At 42.1% G+C, this 24,793-nt stretch overlaps 1 protein-coding gene across 1 annotated transcript in view; it reads right to left on the reverse strand.

Annotated features, from left to right (window-relative positions):
- Window positions 1–24,793, reverse strand: part of LOC126251824 (acetylcholinesterase-like) — a 78,243-nt gene that overhangs the window by 46,872 nt on the left and 6,578 nt on the right. The window contains exons 2-3 of the mRNA XM_049952486.1: window positions 21,216–21,350; window positions 6,713–6,989 (exon numbers count right to left, since the gene is read on the reverse strand). Coding sequence (XP_049808443.1) covers window positions 6,713–6,989; window positions 21,216–21,350 — 412 coding nt within the window. The remainder of the gene's footprint in view (window positions 1–6,712; window positions 6,990–21,215; window positions 21,351–24,793) is intronic.

Consider the following 24,793-nt stretch of genomic DNA (forward strand, 5'->3'; position numbering starts at 1 on the left):
TAGGAATGGTAGAACGATGGGTTCGATGACGGTTTGGATGTACCGTGCACTATTCAGTGTCCCCTCGACGATCACCAGTGGTGTACGGCCAGTGTAGGAGATCGCTCCCCACACCATGATGCCGGGGTTGGCCCTGTGTGCCTCGGTCGTATGCAGTCCTGATTGTGGCGCTCACCTGCACGGCGCCAAACACGCATACGACCATCATTGGCACCAAGGCAGAAGCGACTCTCATCGCTGAAGACGACACGTCTCCATTCGTCCCTCCATTCACGCCTGTCGCGACACCACTGGAGGCGGGCTGCACGATGTTGGGGCGTGAGCGGAAGACGGCCTAACGGTGTGCGGGACCGTAGCCCAGCTTCATGGAGACGGTTGCGAATGGTCCTCGCCGATACCGCAGGAGCAACAGTGTCCCTAATTTGCTGGGAAGTGGCGGTGCGGTCCCCTACGGCACTGCGTAGGATCCTACGGTCTTGGCGTGCATCTGTGCGTCGCTGCGGTCCGGTCCCAGGTCGACGGGCACGTGCACCTTCCGCCGACCACTGGCGACAACATCGATGTACTGTGGAGACCTCACGCCCCACGTGTTGAGAAATTCGGCGGTACGTCCACCCGGCCTCCCGCATGCCCACTATACGCCCTCGCTCAAAGTCCGTCAACTGCACATACGGTTCACGTCCACGCTGTCGCGGCATGCTACCAGTGTTAAAGACTGCGATGGAGCTCCGTATGCCACGGCAAACTGGCTGACACTGACGGCGGCGGTGCACAAATGCTGCGCAGCTAGCGCCATTCGACGGCCAACACCGCGGTTCCTGGTGTGTCCGCTGTGCCGTGCGTGTGATCATTGCTTGTACAGCCCTCTCGCAGTGTCCGGAGCAAGTATGGTGGGTCTGACACACCGGTGTCAATGTGTTCTTTTTTCCATTTCCAGGAGTGTATTTGGTTCCTAAGAAACAGCGTGCTGCTACCGAGTTTCGAATTCGAAGTGGTCGTTCCCTGATGGAGCTTCCCCTCCTTCAGCAAGACAATACCAGACCACAGACGAGAAGTAAGGTTTCTGCAACAACCTGACGCCTTTGGTTCACTGTCATCGACCATTCTCCATAGAGACGCAACTTGGTCGCATCCGAATTTAGTCTCTTTCCAAAACCTAAAGAAGACCTTCGCGGACTTCACTTTGATAGTGATGAAGTGGTGCAGAAGTAAGTTTGCGACCCGTCAACAAAGTCAAATATTCAATAGGGACGGTATCAACAAACTGCTCTCCCGTTGGGAAAAATTTGTTTGTGCGCCAGCGTGACGATGTTCATAAATTAATAAGATGTTTTAAGAGTTTTCACATAAAAATTTCGGAGGCATTACTTCCCAGCACACACTTGTACTTCTAACGCGGGTTGTGAAGCACATATATAGTCAATTAAAGTAGGCTACGAACCTGATGGTTGCACTGATTTAATTTATGCTCACACTCCCTCTGTAACTGTTACGAAACACTGATGAACAGACAACACAGATGCTCTTACCTTTCCTGTTCTCTTTGTCTCACGGAAATGTATTGGGATGTACATCGATAGTCGCAATGGATATTATCCACATTGTTTCGACATGTAATCGAAAGCGCTATATAGCGTCATTGTAGCCGAGCCTGAGAAACGCGTCGATCGGAATTGGTGGATAACGGCTCTGGAACTTAATATGCTATTTATGTGTAAAGAATCCACGTGCAAAGTGTAACTACTGAATAGCATTCGTTGACTCCGGTTGAAATTGCTTGATGAACACAGAGGTGTGTAGACTGCACGAAAATTCGGAGCTGTTCGATGAGTCATGGAGATCATGGGCTATGTTTTAGATTTTAGTTACTGTGATATTACACAAACGGAAAATACTTAAACTATAGGAGGTGGATCTCGAGCCACACATGGTAAAATACCTGTTATCATAGGTAGGAAAAGTAGATATTTTTAAGGATAAATCCAGACAACAGGTTTCCCTGCCTAAAGAGTATCTCCAGCATTTTAAAAAAATGCTGAAACAATCACTCAAAAGACAGATTTTAACACCTAAAACATCACATAAACCAGATGTCACAAAGGAACAAAACATTGGAAAGAGTAACATGGGGCATTTCACAGATTTAACAATCCTCCATCAAAACATGTAATGAATAAAAAATAAAATACAACTATTACAAGTTGAGCTCCAATCTTTGACTTGCACAGAAGTTTGTATTACTGAGCACTGGTGTAAAGACACAGAACCCCATCATGTAGTATTATCATTGTATGAAAAGGCAAACTCTTACTGCAGAACTACTTCAAGATGTGGAGGATCATGCATTTATATCAGAAAAGGAACACAGTTCAAATCAAGACATGTCCTCAGTACCGTAAGTGAAGAGAAACACTTTGAAATATCAGCTATTGAATTAATAGGGCTTGACATCACCAAGAAATTAATCATTTTGTGTGAGTATAGATCTTTTTTCAATAAGTTAACAGAAGTTCTAAATAAAGTCTCAAGTACAAAGGTCAACATAATTCTTTGTGGGGACATTAACATCAACATAACATCATAAATGAATCCAGCAGCACCTTCATAAACATCCGTCAAAGTTTGTAATATCCATATTGATCAATAGTTCAACAAGGGTTACCACAACGACTTCATCAGTAATTGACCATGGGGCCACAAATATGGACAGGGAAAAATGTGATGTATCTGTAAAAGATCTCGGACTATCAGACAATCTCTGTCAAATAACAACAGTAAAGTCAGGCATCGAATCATTCCCTAAACTACGAGCCTACAAACGACATCTATGAGGAATGAAAATAAAAGATTTTTTAAAAGAACTAGAAAAGCAAAGCTGGGATGAAGTGTATAAGGAAACCAATGTAAATATGAAATTCTCTAAATTCTCCACATTGTTTAAATTGAACTTTGAAAAGTATGCATGTCTGTATCAACATCTCACAAAACAGATGGATAACAACAGGAATTAAGAAGTCCTCCCAAACACTTAAACACCTCAGTTCTATGGAAAAGACTCGCAGTGATCCAGAATTATTAAATTTCTATCATCTATACAAGCAGATCTATAGTAAGGTGCTAATTGCTGCAAAAAAATCATTTAATGACAAAGTAATATATAATGCAGAGAATAAAAGCAAAGCAGTCTGGGATGTCATAAAAAAGGGAACAGGGAGAGGCTAACCAACACAGAATAACATACTGCTTAGGGAGGGGGATAAACTAATAAATGATCCGCAACACTTAGCAAACTATGTAAACGAGCATTTTTCAAGTATTGCAGAGAAGTTACAGCAAAAGTTCCCCCAAACAAATATAACACCTTTAAATAATGTTGCACTAAATACAATGATGTTACTTTCAACCACAGAGAATGAAGTCAGTAAAACAATTCAAAAACTAAAAAATAAAAAGTCAGTAGGCTTAGATGAAGTACGAATGTGTGTACTGAAACAATGCAAGGGATTATACAAGACCCAGTGACAAATATAATAAATGAATCCTTCACATCAGGTACATTTCCAGAGCAGTTAAAATGGGCAAGAGTTGTACCTTTGCTTAAGAAAGGTAATGCAGAAGACATAGAAAATTACTGGCCCATTTCCCTGCTGTCAGTATTCTCAAAAACAATGGAAGCAATTATGAAAGATAGATTAATGAATTACCTGAATAAATACAATCTTTTAAGCGAATCACAGTTTGGTGTCAGAAGTGGCAAAAATACGGAGTCAGCCATAGTAGAATTCACAAAATTTGTACTTGATACTCTTGATGAAGATGAGTGTATCACAGGCATATTTTTGGATCTTTCTAAGGCGTTTGATACAATCGACCACAAGATTCCATTAAATAACAGAAGCATTAGGAATAAGAGGGGTAGCTAATGACTGGTTTCAATCACTTAACAGATAGCGTACAAAGAGTAGATATAACACATACTTCAAATAGATCCAAACATTTAGTAAAACACTTACCAGAATCAAAATACATTAATATAGGAGTTCCGCAAGGACCAATACCGTTCCTGATATACATCAATGACTTTCCCAGTAGTGTTACTCATAGTGAAAAAATCCTGTTTGCTGATGACTGCAAGAGAACTCCTTGCCGAGAAAGCAGATGAAACCCTCAAGGAAGTTTATTATTGGTCAATAAATAATAAAGTGGCATTGAACATAAAGAAAACTAATGCCCTGAATTTCAGTTTGAAGAGAAAAAATGACAATGTTAAATTAAATGTAAATGGCACCTCTATAGACTGTGTAACAAATGCAAAATTTCTAGGAATGAATATTGATTCTCAAACGAAGTGGTGTGAACACATAAAGGTACTTGCAAACAGAATGGCACAGCATGTTATGCCCTTAGAATCCTATCATCAATGTGTAACATGCAGTGTCTTTTAGTTACATATTATTCATATGTACACTCAGTTGCTAGCTACGGAATTCTTTTTTGGGGAACAAATGCACAAAATATGAACGCCAGAAAGGAGCCATAAGAATAATAATCAAAAACACTAGTCGAGCTCAATGTAAAGATCTGTTCAGAACATTGGGGATTTTAACTGCTCCATGCGAATACATTTACCAGTCAGTTCTACACATCAAAAATAACTTTGGTAATCACTGCAAAGACAGTTCTGTCCATAACCATGCAACAAGAGATAGACCCAACTTACATTTAGCAAGAAAAAATAAACGTAAAACTAAAACAGCATTTTCTACCACGAAATAAAACTCTAAAATAAATTACCAAAAGAGATTAAAGAAATTACCAAAATACACTTATTTAAAAGGCAGCTAAAAAGTACCTGTTAGGCCATACATTTTATACATTGAAGGATTACTTAGCTAAAACAAAAGTAGGGGTTTGATACAAATGCTATACAAATAAATAATAATAATAATGATTATAAACCATACAACATTCCATATAACACCTTCTTTTTTCCTTTCTAGAAATAATTACCCCCAAGCTATGTGTAGCACAGTACCAATACCTCTTCCTCTTTCTGAGCTCAACATCTCACTCATTATGGAGGGATGCTGACTAAGTTTTTCAGAATAGCAAATGGGAAGTTGCGGTATAGAAAATGGCCCAAAGGTCACCAGTGTGCGTGCGTGTGTGTGTGTGTGTGTGTGTGTGTGTGTGTGTGTGTGTGTAGTGAGTGAAGTGTTATGAAACAATGTGTGTATAGTGTGTGCTGTGACTGATAATGAGATATGAGTGAACAATGTGGCGTTACATTACGTAATAAGTCATTTGTAAAAAAAAGTATGGTATATCAGGAGTAAATCTAATGATTGTCTCTAACTAGAAGTCTGTAAATATATGCTATAAGAATTAGCTTATTTTAAATTGATCTAAATTTGTAAATACTCTGACATGTCCTAAATCCTTGTAAAAAGAGATCTACAGATGAATAAAGTTACTGCTACTACTTAGTGTACAGTAATGAAATTATTGGAATACATTTTCTAGGTAAATTATTTAAGTGCAAGAACATAGCTTATTGTAAGTGCAAGATAAGCCATTGCAAATGTGAATTGTTGGTGCATTAATAACCGGTGTAACCACCACAATGTTGAATGCAAGCATGCAAACGTCCGTTAATTGTGTTGTACAGATGCCGGATGTCAGTTTGTGGGATGGAGTTCCATGCCTGCTGCACTTGATCGATCAATATTGCAGATCATGAATGGCAGCTCAACAGCTCCAATCACCATATTGACGTTCGTATTTCCAGTCAGGGTGTGTGGGACAGCCACAAGAGTACCCCTGCTGTGATAGGAAATCGTACCACTAGCATGACCCCAGTGTGTCTAGCATGCAGACAGGTTGGTTGCAGGCCCTCAACTGGCCTGCTTCTGACTAACACACGTCAACTACTGGTACCGTGGCAGAACCAGTTTCGTCAGAAAACATAACTGCCTCCCTCGCTGCCTTCCAATGAGCTCTTACTTGACACAATTAAGGTCGCAAACGCCGGTATTTTTTGGTCAGTGGAATGCACGGTACACGGCGTCTTGCCCGGACCTGTGCTTGAAGTAACAGATTTGTAACAGTTCGCAAACTGCTGCTCCAAATGCTGCTGAATATACAGTAGGATGCGCCAGAGTCATAAGCCGTAGACGATTGTCTTCCCTCTCGGTAGTGACGCGTGACCGTCCAGAAGCCGCTCATCTTGTCACCGTACATTCTCGTGAACACCGCTGCTAGCAATCATGTACAGTGACTACATTCCTGCCAGATCTTTCTGCAGTATCGCAAAGGGAACATCCAGGTTCTTGTACATCTGTTACACGACTTCATTCAAACTCAGTAAGGTGCTGACAATGGCGTCTTTGTCGCCTTAAAGCCATTCTTGACTGACATCAAATCATCACGTCCAATTTCATAGGTAAGTAACGCTTATGACTGTTTAAGTTACAGCTTGTATTTAAAACAAACCTGATTTGCAACCTCGTGGCGGCGTGACTAGCGCCATCCGTACATGACTGGTGCGAAATCTGAATAGACATCATCTTTTAGATTTACAAACACGCCTACCAACTTTCGGTTATGTCGCACAATTCTTTCTTGATGCTGCGATTTTTTTCGTCAGTGTATTTTATTTTTTACTTAAATCGCAGGGCTATTTGCCATCTTTACTTGTGTTACACGTACATACCGAGTGGGCCCAATCGGTAGTTGACAGTGACGAGTATGACTCCATACGAGATGAGAAAATCAGGCCCGAACTTTAGACCTGCACCGCTGCCGTGTGAGAAGCCTCCGCCGTGCACCCAGAACATGACAGGCAGCCCTGCGCCCACCTCTGGAACGCCAGGCACGTACACGTTCAGGTAGAGGCAGTCTTCAGAGCCGGTGCCGTCCTCTTGCACGCAGTCGCTGCCGTATTCTGTGGCGTTGAACACGCCCTCCCAGGCCGCTACTGGTCGTGGCGCCTGACAGAAATCAGTTTCTGGTTGAAATATGAGAAGAAACTCGATGACAATTATACTGACATTGTTCATAGTCGCTACTTTCTTGTACCACTGGGGTGTTTTTGGTGATAATGGTAGCCATTGTTATATATATATATATATATATATATATATATATATATATATATATATATATACTTTTTGTTGATATTTAGTTTGATAGTGCTTATAGACATGACGAATTTAGTTATTTCATTCATCGTTATCACCAGCATCAGCCATATGATATCCAGAGGGCTTAAATGACGGACTGAGAGCAATATGTTCCTTAATCAAAAATGAGCCTCTTGGTATGCCTCTCGTTTCTCACAGTTTGTCAGTGAGGTTCCGATACACCCTGTATAATATCATCATTAACTACTTTGCAGCCTCTGGTTGTTAAGGGCAACCTATAGACTTTTCCATGAATTACGGTCTTTAAAAGTACTTATACAAGTTTTATAGTATCGTCCACCCACTTTACATTACACTGTCGTCTTAGTCTTTTCCTATCTCTTGGAATCCAGCTATCATCAGTTCTTCTGGCTACATTTGTCATTTGCATTTCGTTCTCCACTCTAGTCCATTCCCCAGCCCATTTATTTCCTTTCTTTTTCCCTGTATTAATCCCCGGCATCGCCTCTTTGCTCACTGAACAACCCTCAACTGCTCTGCACATTAAAATTCCACGCCTCACGTGCTTAACTCACAACTTGTGACGAAACTGATTATAAGATTTCCTTCGTCTACATACTGGAGGATCACAAGTAACAGCCCCACTTAGTTTACCAAAGGATTGCAGACCAGTTAAATTCTTCTTACTTCTATTCCTTTCTGTTCAGTAATCGTCTATCACAATCGGAACATGTCACCCGATCCTATGATTTCACTGTTAATTTGTACCACGTTCATTTCTATACGTTGGTTAAAAGAAGGAATGATCAAAAAGTTTCCCTCGAAGATCGTACAGTCCAGAAGCGGTATGTTAATCAGGCAAAATTACCTTGAGCACTGAGACATTCATGGAACTGACGCAGCAGAGCGAAGATACCCGTTTCATAAAACACCGTGTTCAGCTGCGAGAAGGTATTGGCAACTTATTCCTGCACATCCTCATCCAACGGGAATCGTCGACCCTTCAGGACACTTCTTAAGGGACCGAAGGCGTGATAATCGTACGGGGGGAGATGAGGACCGTAGGGCTGGCGCTCGAGTGTCTCCCTCTTAAGTTGGCGTAAGTTCTCCATCACGACATTTGCGATTTGGGGAGGTGCATTATCATCAAGTATCAGCGGTCCTTGGCGCTGTTTTCCCTGACGTTTAGCCTTAGTTGCACGTCGTAATCTCTCTGGTGTTTCTCAGTGCAGTTCTCCATTCATGCAGACACCAGGTACCTTGAAATCAGTAAGCAGTGAGTCCCGGCCATCAGCGAACAGGGAGGACATCAGCTGTCTGGAAGATAGTTGGAATGAGAGGACGATGGATAACATCACACACAGCATCGTCAAAGGCCGGCTTGTTGTTGTCGGTAATAGATCAGACTGCCCCCCCCCCCTCCCCCAGATCGACCGGCGTCTTGTGTTGAATCACAACCAGCACGAAGCTTGTTGTACCATTCCACAATGGTGGCTTCCGTCAACATGTGATGGATGTCTACCGGTGTTTGTCCCTCGCTAAGTAACTGTAAGAGAAGAATAACAGGAATTTGGTCCTGTTTGGACTTATTTATTAATAAAGACGTCATATTTCACGTTTTCGCATTTACAACACGCACGTCGGAAAGACACGCAGCCACATTAATACTTTTCCTGCATGTATGTGCTTATATATACGCATTGGAGTCGCGTTACATTGCATATACGGTGCGTTAACGCCGTCAAACGGAAAATTTTTTATCGCCTTTTACACATTATTTACGTTTTATGGTAAGTAGTATTGAAGTCTATTTTCAGAATAGTTTTGTTAGCTTGCGTTCGTTGCTGAACTTCTTTTGCGCTAAAGGCAAAAAGTACAGCGTCATCAGTAAAACTAAGATGTTCAGATATCTGCCATTAACTAGTAGTCGACTTTTACTTTCCCGTGTTAAGGATGTGAAAACATATATTATGAATGCTTTGAATAGTTTTTGTGGCGCTAAATTTTCTTACTTAATTTATCTTTCAATTCTGAATTTCTCACTATCCAGTTGAACTCTAATGCCAGTCCAATCACTTACATACACCTACCTATTCTTCTGTTTACTAATGTAACATGTGACAGTGCCTGTCCTTCATGGCATGCGCGTAAGGGTGGGTTTTTTATTTTTTTATTTTTTTATTTTTTTTTATACTGGTTGCTGGAGCGGCCTCTACTAACAATGTCCATTTCAGACTCTCACGGTGTGCAGCTACCCTTGCGTGACAGTTTTGTGTGATATGAGAAAAAAGTACGGCTGAGCTGCTCACGACCGCCACTGCAGAGCCCTGTAACCCTCCAGACCCACTGTGTTACCTGACAGAGGTTAAAATTATCATTAGTCCATGCTTATGTGGTCAGTGATTTACCAAAACGTAAACAGAAAGGAGTGAGTTCGAGTTTATTACATTTAAACCCGTAAAATATAATAAATATTTCAATTATTTTCTCCCTCCTTCAGAAGATGCCATTAAATTCTTCCAAAGAATCAGGAAAACAAAGACGTCCCTCTACACCGTGTTAGCTACATCAATTTGGATTGTACAGAGGAAAAGAAAAGCGCTTTCCTTAGTGAAATATTTATCTTGTCTTTACAAGAATTTCTCTCGATTCTAGCTTTACGGTTGTTACATAATCATTTGAATGCTCAGAACTCAAAATTTCGCGAAACTAATGAGTGTACACTAGCCACTTACACTTCGGTTCCCTTCCTATTCATTGCACCAGAATTGCGATCCTCAAATCTTTCCAGTCATGAACGACCCCTGTTCTTCTACACTTCTCGTCGAACTTAACGCTATAACTAACTTTTATTCAGCGACTCAGTCATCACAAACTTCCGACTTCCCAGCAGTCACAAAAAAATTGTTAATGAAGTGTTGATCATTCTTCATTTAAGCAACCAACTTGCTCATCCAACACAAAAGCATAAACAAGTGATAGCAAGCCGTCAAATAAACTGAATGTGTTTTACATGATGGGAAATTCTCTTCCTATATATGTGGCAGCCACGTCTACAAAATGCAGATTCGCTTCTCAGCACCGTCGCTCAGAGGAATACTTACCACTGAATCCCTATTCGTTGTGATTTTCTTGGTATCGGTAGCACAAGTGCATTTCTTAATCAACATTTTTCATTGCCTTGAAAACTGCAACTATGCAAGTTCTCAAACTGTGGCGCAGATCATTCATTCGCCATCTTTGAGACTATCAGAAATTCTAATTCCTATCTGCAGATACACAACTCCATACATCCCTTAGGAATATTAGGATTTTGTCGCATTGCACCGTGAAGTATGCTGCACATCGTACGTCGAGGAAACAAAGAATACACTTGATACGGTGTTGCGTCGTAAGGGCAGCAAATTTATTCTCACAAGGCAGCCAATAATCAAGGATTTCTTGACTGGTCTGGCAATCATGAAATTTGCCATCATGCAAAGAGGCCACTCTATAGTGTGGTGTTCATTTAAATAAAGATACAACATTTTTTACTATCTTATTCCCGGCAGTAGTTTAAGCGTAGCATAGGTGGACTTAAATTTAGGATCCAACGTACGGTTACATCACAGTAGACTTAAATGTTTATACTTCGGCAGCAGAGGAGTTGGGGGGCTACTTTAAGCTTTGGATAGCTGGACCTCAACTTGGAGCGAGCGGTGAGAATGTCATGGTAGAAACTGGTGACCATGGTGTGACAATCATGACTGCAGGTCCCTAAACATATGAATGATTAATAGTTTGGGAAACCCTGTTCTCATATCACTGAAAGCACTTCATCAGACTGGTTACTACCTATATGATGAAAAACTACTTCAGGTTGAGACTGGCCTCTTCTGTCTAGCACATAGGCCTGCACCTGCAAGGGAAACAAATACCCTTTGTTCTAGAACTGATACACAGGAGATAGGGGTGATCTTGCACTTTGTTCCAAAATCGCAGACTTTGGCCTGTAGGGCAAACAAATATTCTTTGTCTCAGGGGAAAATCGGGCCACAGTGCAAGCTGGGCCAGTATCCCTCTCTTTGATTCTAGTATGGCAATACACCATCTTGGATTTTTTGCTACCTATTTATAGTTAAGACAACAATCCTGCTTCCTAGGTGACATCATATGGGTGGCATAATTGGCCTGTTTTTGAATTTCCCAACAAAATTTTAATTTTCCGCCATTTTATACAATGGAGAAATTGACCTTTGTCAGAAATCTGGTAACATTGCATGATGTTGTGGGGGAAGGCAGAGGTAGAGAGGGGAGGGGATGAGGGATATCTGGCAACAATGCACTATGAATAGGCAACCCCCTGTATAGCCACTGAGACGCAATTTTTATGATTGTACAAGTATTAAGAGACGCCCAGTGTTAGGGACATTAAATACAGATTTTGATCACTACGGGACAAACACAGAGTGCAACTATTTGAATGTGAATGGGTCATAGAAAGACAGCGTAAGACCCTTTTGTGTGGGCTACTGCCAGTTTTACGGAAGAAATTTGGGTACAGTTGAGATTTGCCTCTTTTAAGTCGGGAGAAACGTAATGTATTTGGATGTCATGTCACCAATATAATATGGACGTTATGAAGGGATCTAGCCTCTACAGAACCCTGGCTGCCCCCCTCCAGATACTCTCTCTTCAGTGTAAGACAAGCAGCTGATCGACCCCTGAATAAGTGGCTCCGCCACCACCTGTGGGGCACACTTGCTCACATGTGAAAGACCCCATGGCTTCCACACTGCCGCTATTGTGTGCCAGTGGAACAAAATTCTTTGGAGCACGGTGAGCGGTCTCTGCTATTGAGAAGTGTTGAAGGGGCACAGATCCACATTATCAGACTGCCAAAAAGGAGACGTTGTCAAATGCAGGGACAGAGTAGACAGCTGGACACTCCCAGAGGATTTGGGCCGCCGAAGTAAAATATATGACATGTATTTTGCCAAGGGAAGAAAAGCTTTTTAGAAATACTTTCAAAGTCTGTAAGTGGCTTCTTGCTGAGGGAATAGTGGAAGCAATAGCGGACCCACTACATTCCTGCCGCCGGACTTCGGCAGATGGGGCCCGACGACCAAAGAACATCCATCCACTGACTTCATACTGCCACAAGACTCAGCTTGCCTGCTCGAGGGCGCCTCCAGTCTCTCCAGCAGTAGCTCAACTATTGCCTGCTTGAAAGCCTTCTCATTCATGTGAGGCTCTCATATCATAGCAACAACACTGGAAGCCCTGCTACAACCACGAGAAATTTGTTACTGATGGGTAAATCATTATTTCCTTTTCACTTATGATAGCAATTTATAAATAGTACTTGGAGAGCCTTAGTCGAAAAGCAATTTTGTTTATAAAAATAAATGTTTGTGACTAATTCCATTTACAGTCGTGTGGCTGCCGCTCCTAACTACGTAATTTTCAAATTTTTATAGCTTTTTAAGATATTGTGATTCATGCTGTTTAACATGCAAATGCCGTACATAAGTGCAGTTTAAGGTACTGTGTTACATTTTGTTTCATACTCAAATCCTGAACTCAAAGTACACTCAATATATTGCATAAAATTTCGATCACTGCAAGTTATAATGTTCCTCTGTGAGCAGCGCCCTTAAGCAAGATACCAGATTCCAAACGTCCATTGATTTCAGTTCCCTTTGCAACGTTTGCTCGATGTCAGGATGTAACATTCGTCTCCGGAACCTGTCAATTAGGATATTTTCAGGACCGTATTCATTTCTGCAGCTGATATAGTATTCCTTGCAGACCTGTTGAACCACCAAGAAATCCATCAACTTTATACCCGTAGTGTTCAGGGAGAAGTCCATACTCGGCAGCTCCGTTCCGTCACTCTGCCTCTTTCTCCACTTTCACTCTTCTCACCGGGCTGATCTTACACAACCAACTGTCCATGGCCACACACTTGATTCTCACGACTTGCGTGACCTGTGGACGTTCACATGAACGGCTGGTACAACTTATACGCCATCTACAATGCTGTAAACCGAAAAATGTCTCTTTTTAAAGTTTTTCACCGTGCTGCTAGTGCAGAACTTCAGTTTCAGTGACAGTAAAATGGGAAAAACAATAATTCGGATGGTTGGTGGCAACTTAAACTTTCCTGTGAAATACTCAGTCAGTCGTCAGTCACAAAACTTGTCATCCCACCTACCTAAATATACGTTTCCAAGGAACGTAAATAGTTTACTGGAATTATTACTTGCAACAAATCCATGCCGCTCTCCATCAAAGAGTAAGTTCATACCGACACATGTTGTTTCAGATGTTACATTTATCATCATCGTCTTCAAGGATTGGGTCTTTTGGAATGTTTCGCCTCAGAGCTATTCATGGCATCTGTTTTAAGGAACGTCCTACGTATCTCGCCGGTTGGGCTACATTGTACTGCCGCTTTAGTTATTCATTCGTTAGACATAAGTTGGATATGGTCTTCTCAGTTCGGTCGGTATTTTTCAGTTGTAGTTGTAATAGGTTCAACTTTTAGTTGTCTAATATCATCATTTCTCTAGTGGTCCAACAATGAATATCCGCTACGAAGTGGAGGAATTTTGTCATTGATGATTCGATTCGTCGTAGTTAATCACATGTTACTTTTCAACATTTCTAGCATACAGCATCAAACTAACGAACAATATTATTTTGTAGAGCTTAAATAATGTTTCCTTCAAATGGTTCAAATGTCTCTGAGCACTATGGGACTTAACATCTGAGGTCATCAGTCCCCTAGAACTTAGAACTACTTAAACCTAACTAACCTAAGGACATCACACACATCCATGCCTGAGGCAGGATTCGAACCTGCGACCGTAGCGGTCGCACTGTTCCAGACTGAAGCACCTAGAACCGCTCGGCCACACCGGCCAGCTAATATTTCCTTCCGTATGTTATGTTTTAATGTACGTTGTATATGTCCACAGAAATGTCTGTATCTGGCCAGTTTGATCTCTACATCATGTGACTCTGGAAATTTAAATTTGCATTTTAAATATTTAAATTGTCTTATTTGTTTAATTAGTTGTTCATTTGTAACAAATTTCGCCCTTGTGGATTCCAATCCTTGAAGTGCATCACTTTTGTTTTATCTGTCGATATCCCCATTCCAAATTTAGCGGCAATTTGACTCAATTTGTGATCTGAAATTTGAACCTTTTCTTTAGATTCTCCTATTAAATTCTGATCATCAGCAAACAGCATAGTCATAAAATTAAAATTATCAAGTCTTAATGTGTCGTTTAATAAAGTCAATTATTTTCAAACTATATCGTAAATGTAAAAATTAAACGGTGCGGGGGGGGGGGGTGGAGGGGGGCCGTTTACAGCCTTGTCTAGCTCCTTGATTAATATCGGCAGATTCCGTCCCATTACTCACAGTACGGGTCCTTGTATTATTATTTTTATATAATGACTGAATTTCTTCAACGAGATGCGCTGGAACTCCCAATTCCTTAACACTTGGACTGCCGGTATCATTTCGGTAAATTTTCCGTTTTGACCATGACCTTTTTCTTCATATTACTTTAAAAAATTTAAGTTAGTAAAGCCGATCACGTGTAAAACTGTAAAAAATCGGCATTAACTTGCTAAATACGGTGTGATCAGATTTGATGCACATGACCCATTTTAAACTTAAGATGCAACTAGAAGCTTTATATGGCAATGTGCATCACTCTTGATGCATACTCATATATCTGAGGAAGACATTACTACTGGCAAGTAAAACCTCCAACTGCCTCTTACATAATTTCTTTCAAATGGTTCAAATGGCTCTGAGCACTATGGGACATAACATCTGACGTCATCAGTCCCCTAGAACTTAGATCTACTTAAACCTAACTAACCTAAGGACACCACACACATCCAAGCCCGAGGCAGGATTCGAACCGGCGACCGTAGCGGTCGCTCGGTGCCAGACTGAAGCGCCTAGAACCGCTCTGCCACAACGGCCGGCATAATAACTTTGATTATCAAAATAGAAAACTGACATTATCACACATTTGTGCATGAAACTCTGAGAACAAATTTGGCATTACAGTGACACCAGCTTGATGTATTTGATAGCATCGTTTCACCCACTTGCTTTTGAGAGTTTGTGCTAACAGTTGTTAACGAAGTGGACTCTCTGCAGTTACAACCAGTTCGTGATTCCCTGAACATCGCCAATCCCGAGTAATTCATTAGCAGTAGCCTCATGGAAAGCATTGATACCCATTTTTCATTTTGTAATAAGAACACACAAAGTATCATCATTTACAAAAGTGCTATCGAATAATCATTCAAAGGCGCTTTGTGGTACCACTTCAGTGACTTCCTCAAGCATGAGCTTAACTGCAATGCACGCCACTTACGGATAACCACCTTTTGTTGCTGTTCGCATCCGCCATTTCCACTTTCTCCATTATTTTTTCTGATAATAATTTTTGGATTACCCATTCTGTTCCCGCGGAGTGTTCCCACTAGATGAGAAGTGTATAAGGTATCCTCAAAGAATGTCCTCCCAGAATTCAGAAGCGATTCCATTAACTCTAAAACATTTGTTGTTACGTTTATAACATTAATTTCTTTTCCACGGTACATTTTGACATTCCAAGCACACTGTGTGATCAAAAGTATCAGGAAACCCCCCAAAACATACGTTTTTCATATTAGGTGCATTGTGCTGCCACCTACTGCCAGGTACTCCATATCAGCGACCTCAGCAGTCATTAAACATCGTGAGAGAGCAGAATGGGTCAATCCGCGGAGCTCACGGACTCCGAACGTGGTCAGTTAATTGGGAGTCAGTTGCCATACGTCTGTACGCGAGATTTCCACACTCCTAAACATCCCTAGATGTGAAGAGACACACACAGCACAAAAGCGTACAGGTCGACCTCGTCTGTTCACTGACAGAGACCGCCGACAGTTGAAGAGGGTCGTAATTTGTAATAGGCAGACATCTATCCATAGCATCACACAGGAATTGGAATTCGAAACTACCTCAGGATCCACTGCAAGAACTACGACAGTTAGACGGGAGGTGAGAAACATGGCCGAGGTCTTACTCATAAGCCACACATCGCGCCGATAAATGCCAAACTACGCCTCGTTTGGTGTAAGGAGCGTAAACGTAGGCACGACTGAACAGTGGAGTGACGAATCACGGTACACAATGTGACGATCCGATGGCAGGGTGTGGGTATGGCGAATGCTCGGTGAACGTCATCTGCCTGCGTGTGTAGTGCCAACAGTAAAATTCAGAGGCGATGGTGTTATGGTGTGGTCGTGTTTTTCATGGAGAGGTCATGCGCCCCGTGTTGTTTTGCGTGGCACTATCACAGCGCAGGCCTACATTAATGTTTTAAGCACCTTCTTGCTTCCCACTGTTGAAGAGCAATTCGGCGATGGCGACTGCATCTTTCGACACCATCGAGCATCTGTTCATAATACACGGCCTGTGGCGGAGTGGTCACACGACAGTATCATTCCTGTAATGAACTGGCCTGCACAGAGTCCTGACTTGGATCCTATAGAACACCTTTGGGATGTTTAGGAACACCGACTTGTTGTCAGGCCTCACCAACCGACATTGATACATCTCCTTAGAGCAGCACTCCGTGAAGAAAGGGCTGCCATTCCCCAAGAAAACGCCCAGCAACTGTATGAGGAGGAGTGGCCACGCGGTTTGAGGCGCAGAGTCATGGATTGCGCAGCCCCATCCGGCCGGAGCTTCGAGTCCTTCCTCGGGCATGGGTCTGTGTGTTGTTCTTAGGATAAGTGAGTTTAAGTTAATTTAAGCAGTGTGTAGGTTTAGGAAGCGATGACCTCAGCAGTTTGGTCCCTTAGGAATTCACACACACACACACACACACACACACACACACACACACACACTCACTCACACACACCTGCTTGAGCGTATGCCTGCGAGAGTGGAAACTCTCATCAAGGCTAAGGGTGGGCCAACACCATACTGAATTCCAGCATTACGGATGGAGGGCGCCACGAACTTGTCAGTCATTTTCAGGCAGGTGTCTGGATACTTTTGATCACGTATTGTATATCCGCCTACAGCACCCACTTTGGATAATTTCTGTCCGTATTTAAAACGTTTTCCAGAAACGAACTGGCGAAAGCATAAATTTCCACGAAATGAAACCATTGTTTCATCGGTACAAACTCCTTCACCTGGAGTGAAAGCTTCTTGGAAGTTTTTGCTCAGACGATTTACAAGCTTCGTCATTTTGAAAACCTCGTCATATTCATCTATATTTTCACTGTCGCAAAAATGTACAATGAAGTAGCAAATCCAACATACACTGGAGAGCCAAAGAAACTGGTACACTTGCTTAATATCGTGTACGACCCAGCGAGCACACGGAAGTGCCGCAACACGACGTGGCATAGACTCGACTAGCGTCTAAAGTAGCAATGAAGGGAATTGACGTCCTGAATCCTGCAGGGCTGTCCATAAATCCTTAAGAGTATCAGTGAGTGGAGATCTCTTCTGAACAGCACGCTGCAAGGCATCCCAGATATGCTCAATTATGTTCATGCCTGGGGAGTTTGCTGTCCAGTGGAAGTGTTCAAACTCAGAAGAGTGTTCCTGAAGCCACTCTGCAGCAATTCTGGACGTGTAGGGGTGTCGCATTGTCGTGCTGGAATTGCCCAAGTCCGTCGGAATGCACAATAGACATGAATGGATGCAGGTGATAAGACAGGACCCTTATGTACGTGTCACCTGTCACAGTAACACCTAGATGTATCAGGAGTCCCATATCACTCCAGCTGCACACGCCCCACACCACTCCAGAGCCTCCACCAGCTTGAACCGTCCACTGCTGACATGCAGGATCCATGGATTCATGAGGTTGTCTCCATGCCCGTGCACGTCTATACGCTCGCTACAATTTGAAACGAGAGTCTTCGGATCAGGCAACATGTTTCCATTCACCAACATCCAATGTCGGTATTGACGGGCCCAGGCGAGGCGTAAAGCTTTGTGTCCTGCAGTCATCAAGGTTACACGAGTTGGCCTTCGGCTCCGAAAGCCCATATCGATGATTCCTTTGGTATCAAAAACTAACGTGCATCATACACCTTAATGTTAAAAGGTAAGCTAATAAAACTAACGGTTACGTTGAATGATTCGCACGCTGACATTTTTTGATGGTCCAGCACTGAAATCTGCAGCAATTTGTGGTAGGGTTGCACTTCTGTCATGTTGAACGATTATCTTCAGTCGTCATTGGTCTTGTCCTTGGAAGATCTTTTTCCGGCCGTAGCGATGTCGGAGGTTTGATGTTCTACCGGATTCCTGATATTCACGGTACACTCGTGAAGCGGTCGTACGGGAAAATCCTCACTTCATCGCTATCTCGGAGATGTTGCGTCGCACCCCTCGTGCGCCGACTATAACGTTATGTTCAAACGCATTTCAACTTCGATAACCTGCCACTGTAGCAACAGCAACCGATTTAACAACTGCGAGAGACCCTTGTATTATACAGGCGTTTACGACCGTAGCGCTGTATTCCGCCTGTGGTGTGCGTACTGTAAGACCTTCGGTACACATACCATCAGATTATTTGACTTGTCGCTCTAACGAAGTAGGCCAGGGTCTGCAATATGTCTCGTGGTCTTATCGTGGCGTGTTTATCTTCTGCCGTTAGGTCAGACGATAGAAATGCCACTTGCACGCTTAGAGTAGCAGATTGACGGTGACCAACTTTAAACAGAACTTGATTAATTTTCACACACATTTATTAAAATAATAAAAAGCATAGACATTACTTAACTTGATTCTGGATGCTGTTTACAACTGACAATCTGAAGTTCCTTTGGTCTTGGTACGTTAATCTTATTCTCACATATCTCTGATACTTGACGAAGTGTCTATACATTTGTCTATGTACAGGAATATGGTAATCTTATTAGGCGCAGACTGAAACTTGACTATAGACTGGTACAGACAAATGCAGACTGGTACAGACTAGTGCAGACCAATGCAGACTCACTAATCGGAGGTCTGTACACTCGTTATAGTACCTCGCGCGTTCAGGTATCACTGCGCGAGTGTGATCCGCGAGGAGAAAAGGTTCTACGTTAGCAGCAATCTCATTGGCTGCGTTACATATTAATACGCGGATCGGCGGAAGCAGAATTTGGTCCGTCTCTATGACAGCGCCATCTCGTAGTGCGGAGACGGACGAGCGCTGCGCCTGCGCTGTTGTGCTTAGCGGGGCGCGCTCTAGTGGGAAAGTTGTGTACGCGTTGACTACGCGGAACTATGTACACAACACTGCCTGTTTACATGTCTCTGTATTTGAATACGCATCCCTGTACCTGTTTCTTTGGCACATCAGTGTATTTCGGGACATAGTAGAAGATACCTGGTTTTTAAAAAGCAGCTTCCGGCTCTAATAACGCTTGTAACCAAGAGCCATCCACAACAAAGGTCCCATAAATTTCCTCAAATTATCAACGCTGATATTACTTTATAACGTCAGTCTTGATGACGGTGGTAATGTCTCTGCAGTTGTTCCAGTAACAATCTTTTGTTCAGCTTAACGGTTTGTTTCCTCCACAATGAAATTGCATACTTCTTCATCAAGAAAAAAATTGTAAGCGTCAATGGGACGAATATTTGCTGGTAGATTAACCAAGAGTGCATTGCCCAATCCACAGTTACCAGAAATAACAAAACAGTTTACTTTCCCCTGCACATCAGACCACTTTATTCGTGAAGTAGGGAGCCCATCAGTACACGATATCTCTGTAGGTGACAGCTCACTTTTGCTGTTATGGTCAGTGGAAAATGAACTTCGTTTTCCCAACTTATGGACGTATCATTCGTAACTTGCATGTGTGTGTTTTGTTTCTTTAATGGAATTACTTCATCTTCACTACTACTCTAGCTCCAGGAACGAGGACGATTGCCTTCGTGGGGATTAATGCCACTTCCGAACAGTGACTCATCAGTTAAGCTCGATTCCTTCAATCATTTTTGGATCTGCGCTCTTGTGAATCCAGTTTTCACCAAAAACCACAAAGTCTTATTGAAAACAAGGACTACGCAACGCCAACCATGTAATCGAAACGCCATTGCCAGCAAGGATCACATACAGGTGCTATATCGTAACCAGGTAACAACTGCCTGTCATCCAGTACTGCACTACAAAACCATCAAAGAACTTTTGCCGCAGGCCGGTATAAAGTGGCGCCCATTTGTTTTCAGCACAACTCTGATAATATATGCATCACAGACAAATACTCACAAGTCCTCACGTGATCGCTTATGATGCACGCGGCGAAAACTGAAAAATCAGTGTGCATCACATAGGCGTATAACGCACATGGCGGTGAAAGTGTAAGTGATTCCCATAGATTTTTTCTACTCTACCTTGTTAAACGCCTTTTCAAAAAGAACATAGTAAGCTGGCAATCTAAACTCCCTTCTTTTCACGGTTACTTGTGCCAAAGTGAAAAGTAAGGCTGAACATGATGTACCTTTCCTAAAACCATGTTATACCTCCAACATACGTGCTTCCACTATTGGTACTATGGTCTTATTTGTAAGTTTAGCCTACAGTTTGCAGCATGAACTTTGTAGAGTTATTTCTCGGTAATTTTGGCATTTTAATTTATCGCCTTTCTTGCAAATAGGGTATATCAAAGATTCATTCCATTCGTGTGCCATACGTCCACTGAACAAGCAAACATTCCTAAAGTGAAACTTCCTGGCGGATTAAAACTGTGTGCCCGACCGAGACTCGAACTCGGGACCTTTGCCCGAGTTCGAGTCTCGGTCGGGCACATAGTTTTAATCTGCCAGGAAGTTTCATATCAGCGCACACTCCGCTGCAGAGTGAAAATCTCATTCTGGATGCATAAAGTGTTACATTTATTTGACTATCAACCAGTTTACTGTAACTTGCTCACTGGATACATTCACAGCTCTCCGTGAACCGATCTGAGAGAAAGTAATCTCACTGTAAGCGAGCTTTTAATAATAATAATAATGATAGAAGTGCTGTCCGTCTGTCCACTCACTTCGAAGCGCAGGTCTCCGACCGGCGGCTCGGCGTACGGAATGCCCAGGAAGGCGGAGTACGTTGTGTTGTAGGCGCTCGTGGCTGTGCTGCCTCTCAGTACGCCCTCCCGCACGGCCACCAGCACCTCTTCACCCTGTCGGAGCGTTGTTATATTTGAGTAAGCGAACGTTCAAAAATTCGAAATACAAAACCTGAAATATGTGGATGCTTCAAATATGAACAACTGTTTCATTGGTGGACAATTCTCCGCACCTTTTAGAGAAGTACTTGTTTGTAAACAAAACTCTTTATCCTAACATTGCAGTACGAGAAAGACGATTAGTTTGTTGATCACCACGTTTGCTTTACTGGTTTGTATTATTATTTTGTCTTTGATTGTTTAGCTGTGCAGAGTTCTTTTGCAGCATTTTCCAAATTTCTTTTCTCCATTACATAAGTACTGTTGCTAAACATTTTGTGTTATATTTTTATGTGTATTGCTTGTATATACTGCGTATTCTGCCTGCCAATTATACACCGAAAACATTAACAGTGTGAAGCGGTACTCCTTTCGTGATTTGTATTCAGCAGATTTAAATGTTGCTCATTTACTTGTTTGTTTACTGGTATTTCCGCAAGATTACGTGTCGAATATCTTTTGCTGTAGTAAATACGGTAACGAGGTAGCAACTCTATCTAATAATTTAACTTAAATAGAGATGATCGCGAAAAACATTACTCTTAGTGGAATGTGTATTACTGATGTGTATACGTTACAAATCAGTGGAATTTAGTCTACGTTATTTATAACCTACGATGATGTAAAGTGTTTTATTACCGATATGTTAGGTCGAAATGCGAGTATTACGGAAATGCTTCTCGGACTCTAATGGAAATCCCTTGAGGAAAGGCGACGTTCTTTTGGTAAAACATAGAGAATGCTTGGAGGATAGCATACGTAGTGTTTTGTAGTTCAAGTAAAATCGTTTACCCTTTGCTAAATTACTTTTACTCAGTATAGCGCATTGGGAGGCACTGAAACAAGATCTTGTACTTCATGTTAAGGGTTCTACAGCGTGATTCAAAAAGGTTCATCCAGATTCACAAGACTATACCTTTTACATGCACAAGGACAGAAACTTGGGATGAATTTTAACTTGTGCATAGTACTATAAAGTTTTTATTTGTCGGAGAACCATCCGATTTTACAAGGATATACAAATTGTCTCTCCTAACAGCCGTCAGGGCCATTTTCTCTAGTGTTTCGACAGATGCTTGTAATTTTGTTTTTGCAACGTGTTGCTGGAGTCAGCCCAAACAAGTTAGTATAGCGCAATATTCGTTTTACCGATATGTGCTAAGAGGGACAATTAAAACATGAGGAGTAACAAGTAGTTACAGCTCTGCTCTCGCTCGCGCTGACTGATACCGCCGTGCAAAAGTGCGCTACTGAATAGCCGCTGGAACACTGATTATTCTTCATGTTATATTGTTCCTGTTAATAGATATCGGTAAAATAAATATCACATAAGAATAACGTGGTAGCGCCCTATCAAATGGACATATAACATTCCGACTTATAAATCATTTTGTTTGTAAAGGGGAAACAAACCCAAGCATTCTGTCACCGCTGAGCGTTGTATGAAAAATGAGATGAGCAGAATTTGTTTGGGCAGACACCTGGACACGTCCGGAAGAAGAGACACCACGCATTCACATAACTTATTAGCCTAGATGGGCAATGAATCTACTACCGTCAGAGAGGATACGCAGTTACGCCCATCCTCTTGCTGGCATCTCAAGTTAGCGAGCATTAACAGTCCCTTTCATTTCCTTTCTCCCCTCTCCAACTTGAATTTACGTACTGTATTTTACTTGCATGCGCATACCCCACTTAGATACATTTTACAAATACGTTTAAAACCAAAGGTCTCATTCCACTTTCACATATGTTCAATGTCCCTCCATGGACCACACGACAAAACATCCAGACGGTAGTCCAAAGTAATTGGAAGGGGAGCCACGTAGACCGAAACTCACGCGAAAACCATCCCAAAAAGAAATCACGTACCGTGAGGTCACGTAACAATGGAGGCCAACGGTGCAATGTGAGATCCGTACACCGGTCACGGTCCACCCATCATTCAGGCAGCTCATTGTTAAGAAATGCTGTTAGATGCAGCTGCCAGTGTGGTGGTGCTGTAACCTTTTCGACATGTTCTCATATCTGAGGAAGACGCCAGGTGTACATCGATCTGTTTTCCATCGATCAGTTTTCTTCGGAAAATGGTCGTAAAACTACGCAGCTCTGAGACCTCGACCTTGCTGTGTTATCCATATTTTAAAATTGTAACAGTTCGCGTTCGCTGTTGCCTTATCACTCAACACTAGACTTGAAATGACATTTCTGCCGGCTAGTGTGGCCGAGCGGTTCTAGGCGCTTCAGTCTGGAACCGCGGGACCGCTACGGTCGCAGGTTCGAATCCTGCCTCGGGCATGGATGTGTGTGATGTCCTTAGGTTAGTTAGGTTTAAGTAGTTCTAAGTTCTAGGGGATTAATGACGTCAGATGTTGAGTCCCATAGTGCTCAGAGCCATTTGAAATGACATTTCTGTTTTCTATCTCTACACTCTTAATGACACTAAACTCTACACATTGTTACCACAAGCATGAAGAAATTATTGCGTTGGCGTCATTGTTTGAAAAGCAAACAACGTAAAAAAAATGATTCCGACATCCCCACGAGGAATCGCTAACTCCCGCCTAGCACGACGAGTTTATTTATGAGCACTACATGCAAAACTCCATTCAATGATGCAAACAACATTCTGGGGAGGGTAAACACAGATTTGAGACATTGTGAATATCGATGAATAGAATCTTCAGTCAATAACAATTTAAATTTCGTAAAAATTACAACAATTAAAAAAGTCAGAAATGATGAGGTGTGTCGAAAAGCTGCATAAATCTATAAGGAACCTTATTCACAACTACCCGTTTCACGTCAGTATAGACTAGGGTGACCAAACGTCCCGGAAAACCGGGATTGTCCCGGTTTTCATCCCCATGTTCCAGTGTCCCGAAACTTTCTCAAATTTTTGTGATTTCGCTATATTAAAGGAAATACAACACAATAAATTAATATATTTTAGCTTATTTGTCTAAAACCTCCATTGTCCCATACTAATAACCACAGTATCAGTATTGATACACTCAGGCAATAATTTACTTTGAGCGGTATTTTGGCCAACAAGTAGTAAGTTGCATTATTGTAACACAACTATGAAACCGTCCGATTGTCGCGCCACTTACTCACACACTCATTGTCAGAACAGTGTAGTAGTTGATGTTTTGTCACACAAACTGCAATAGTTTTTTCTCATATTAGTGGTATTATTGCTGCAGTACTGTGAAACGTAATGCCGAAACGTGTCTGCAAGTTCAGTGACTGTTATTCCAAGGAATGGAATTTCATTAAGGACGGTCGTTTTGATTACGAAGCACAGTGTTCCGTATGTAACTGTTTTATTAGTATAAGTCATGGTGGACGTTCCGACGTATTTGATGACATCAGGTCAAAGAAACACATTAACAGAT

The sequence above is a fragment of the Schistocerca nitens genome, chromosome 4 (genome assembly GCF_023898315.1).
Source record: "Schistocerca nitens isolate TAMUIC-IGC-003100 chromosome 4, iqSchNite1.1, whole genome shotgun sequence".
NCBI classification, from domain to species: domain Eukaryota; kingdom Metazoa; phylum Arthropoda; class Insecta; order Orthoptera; family Acrididae; genus Schistocerca; species Schistocerca nitens.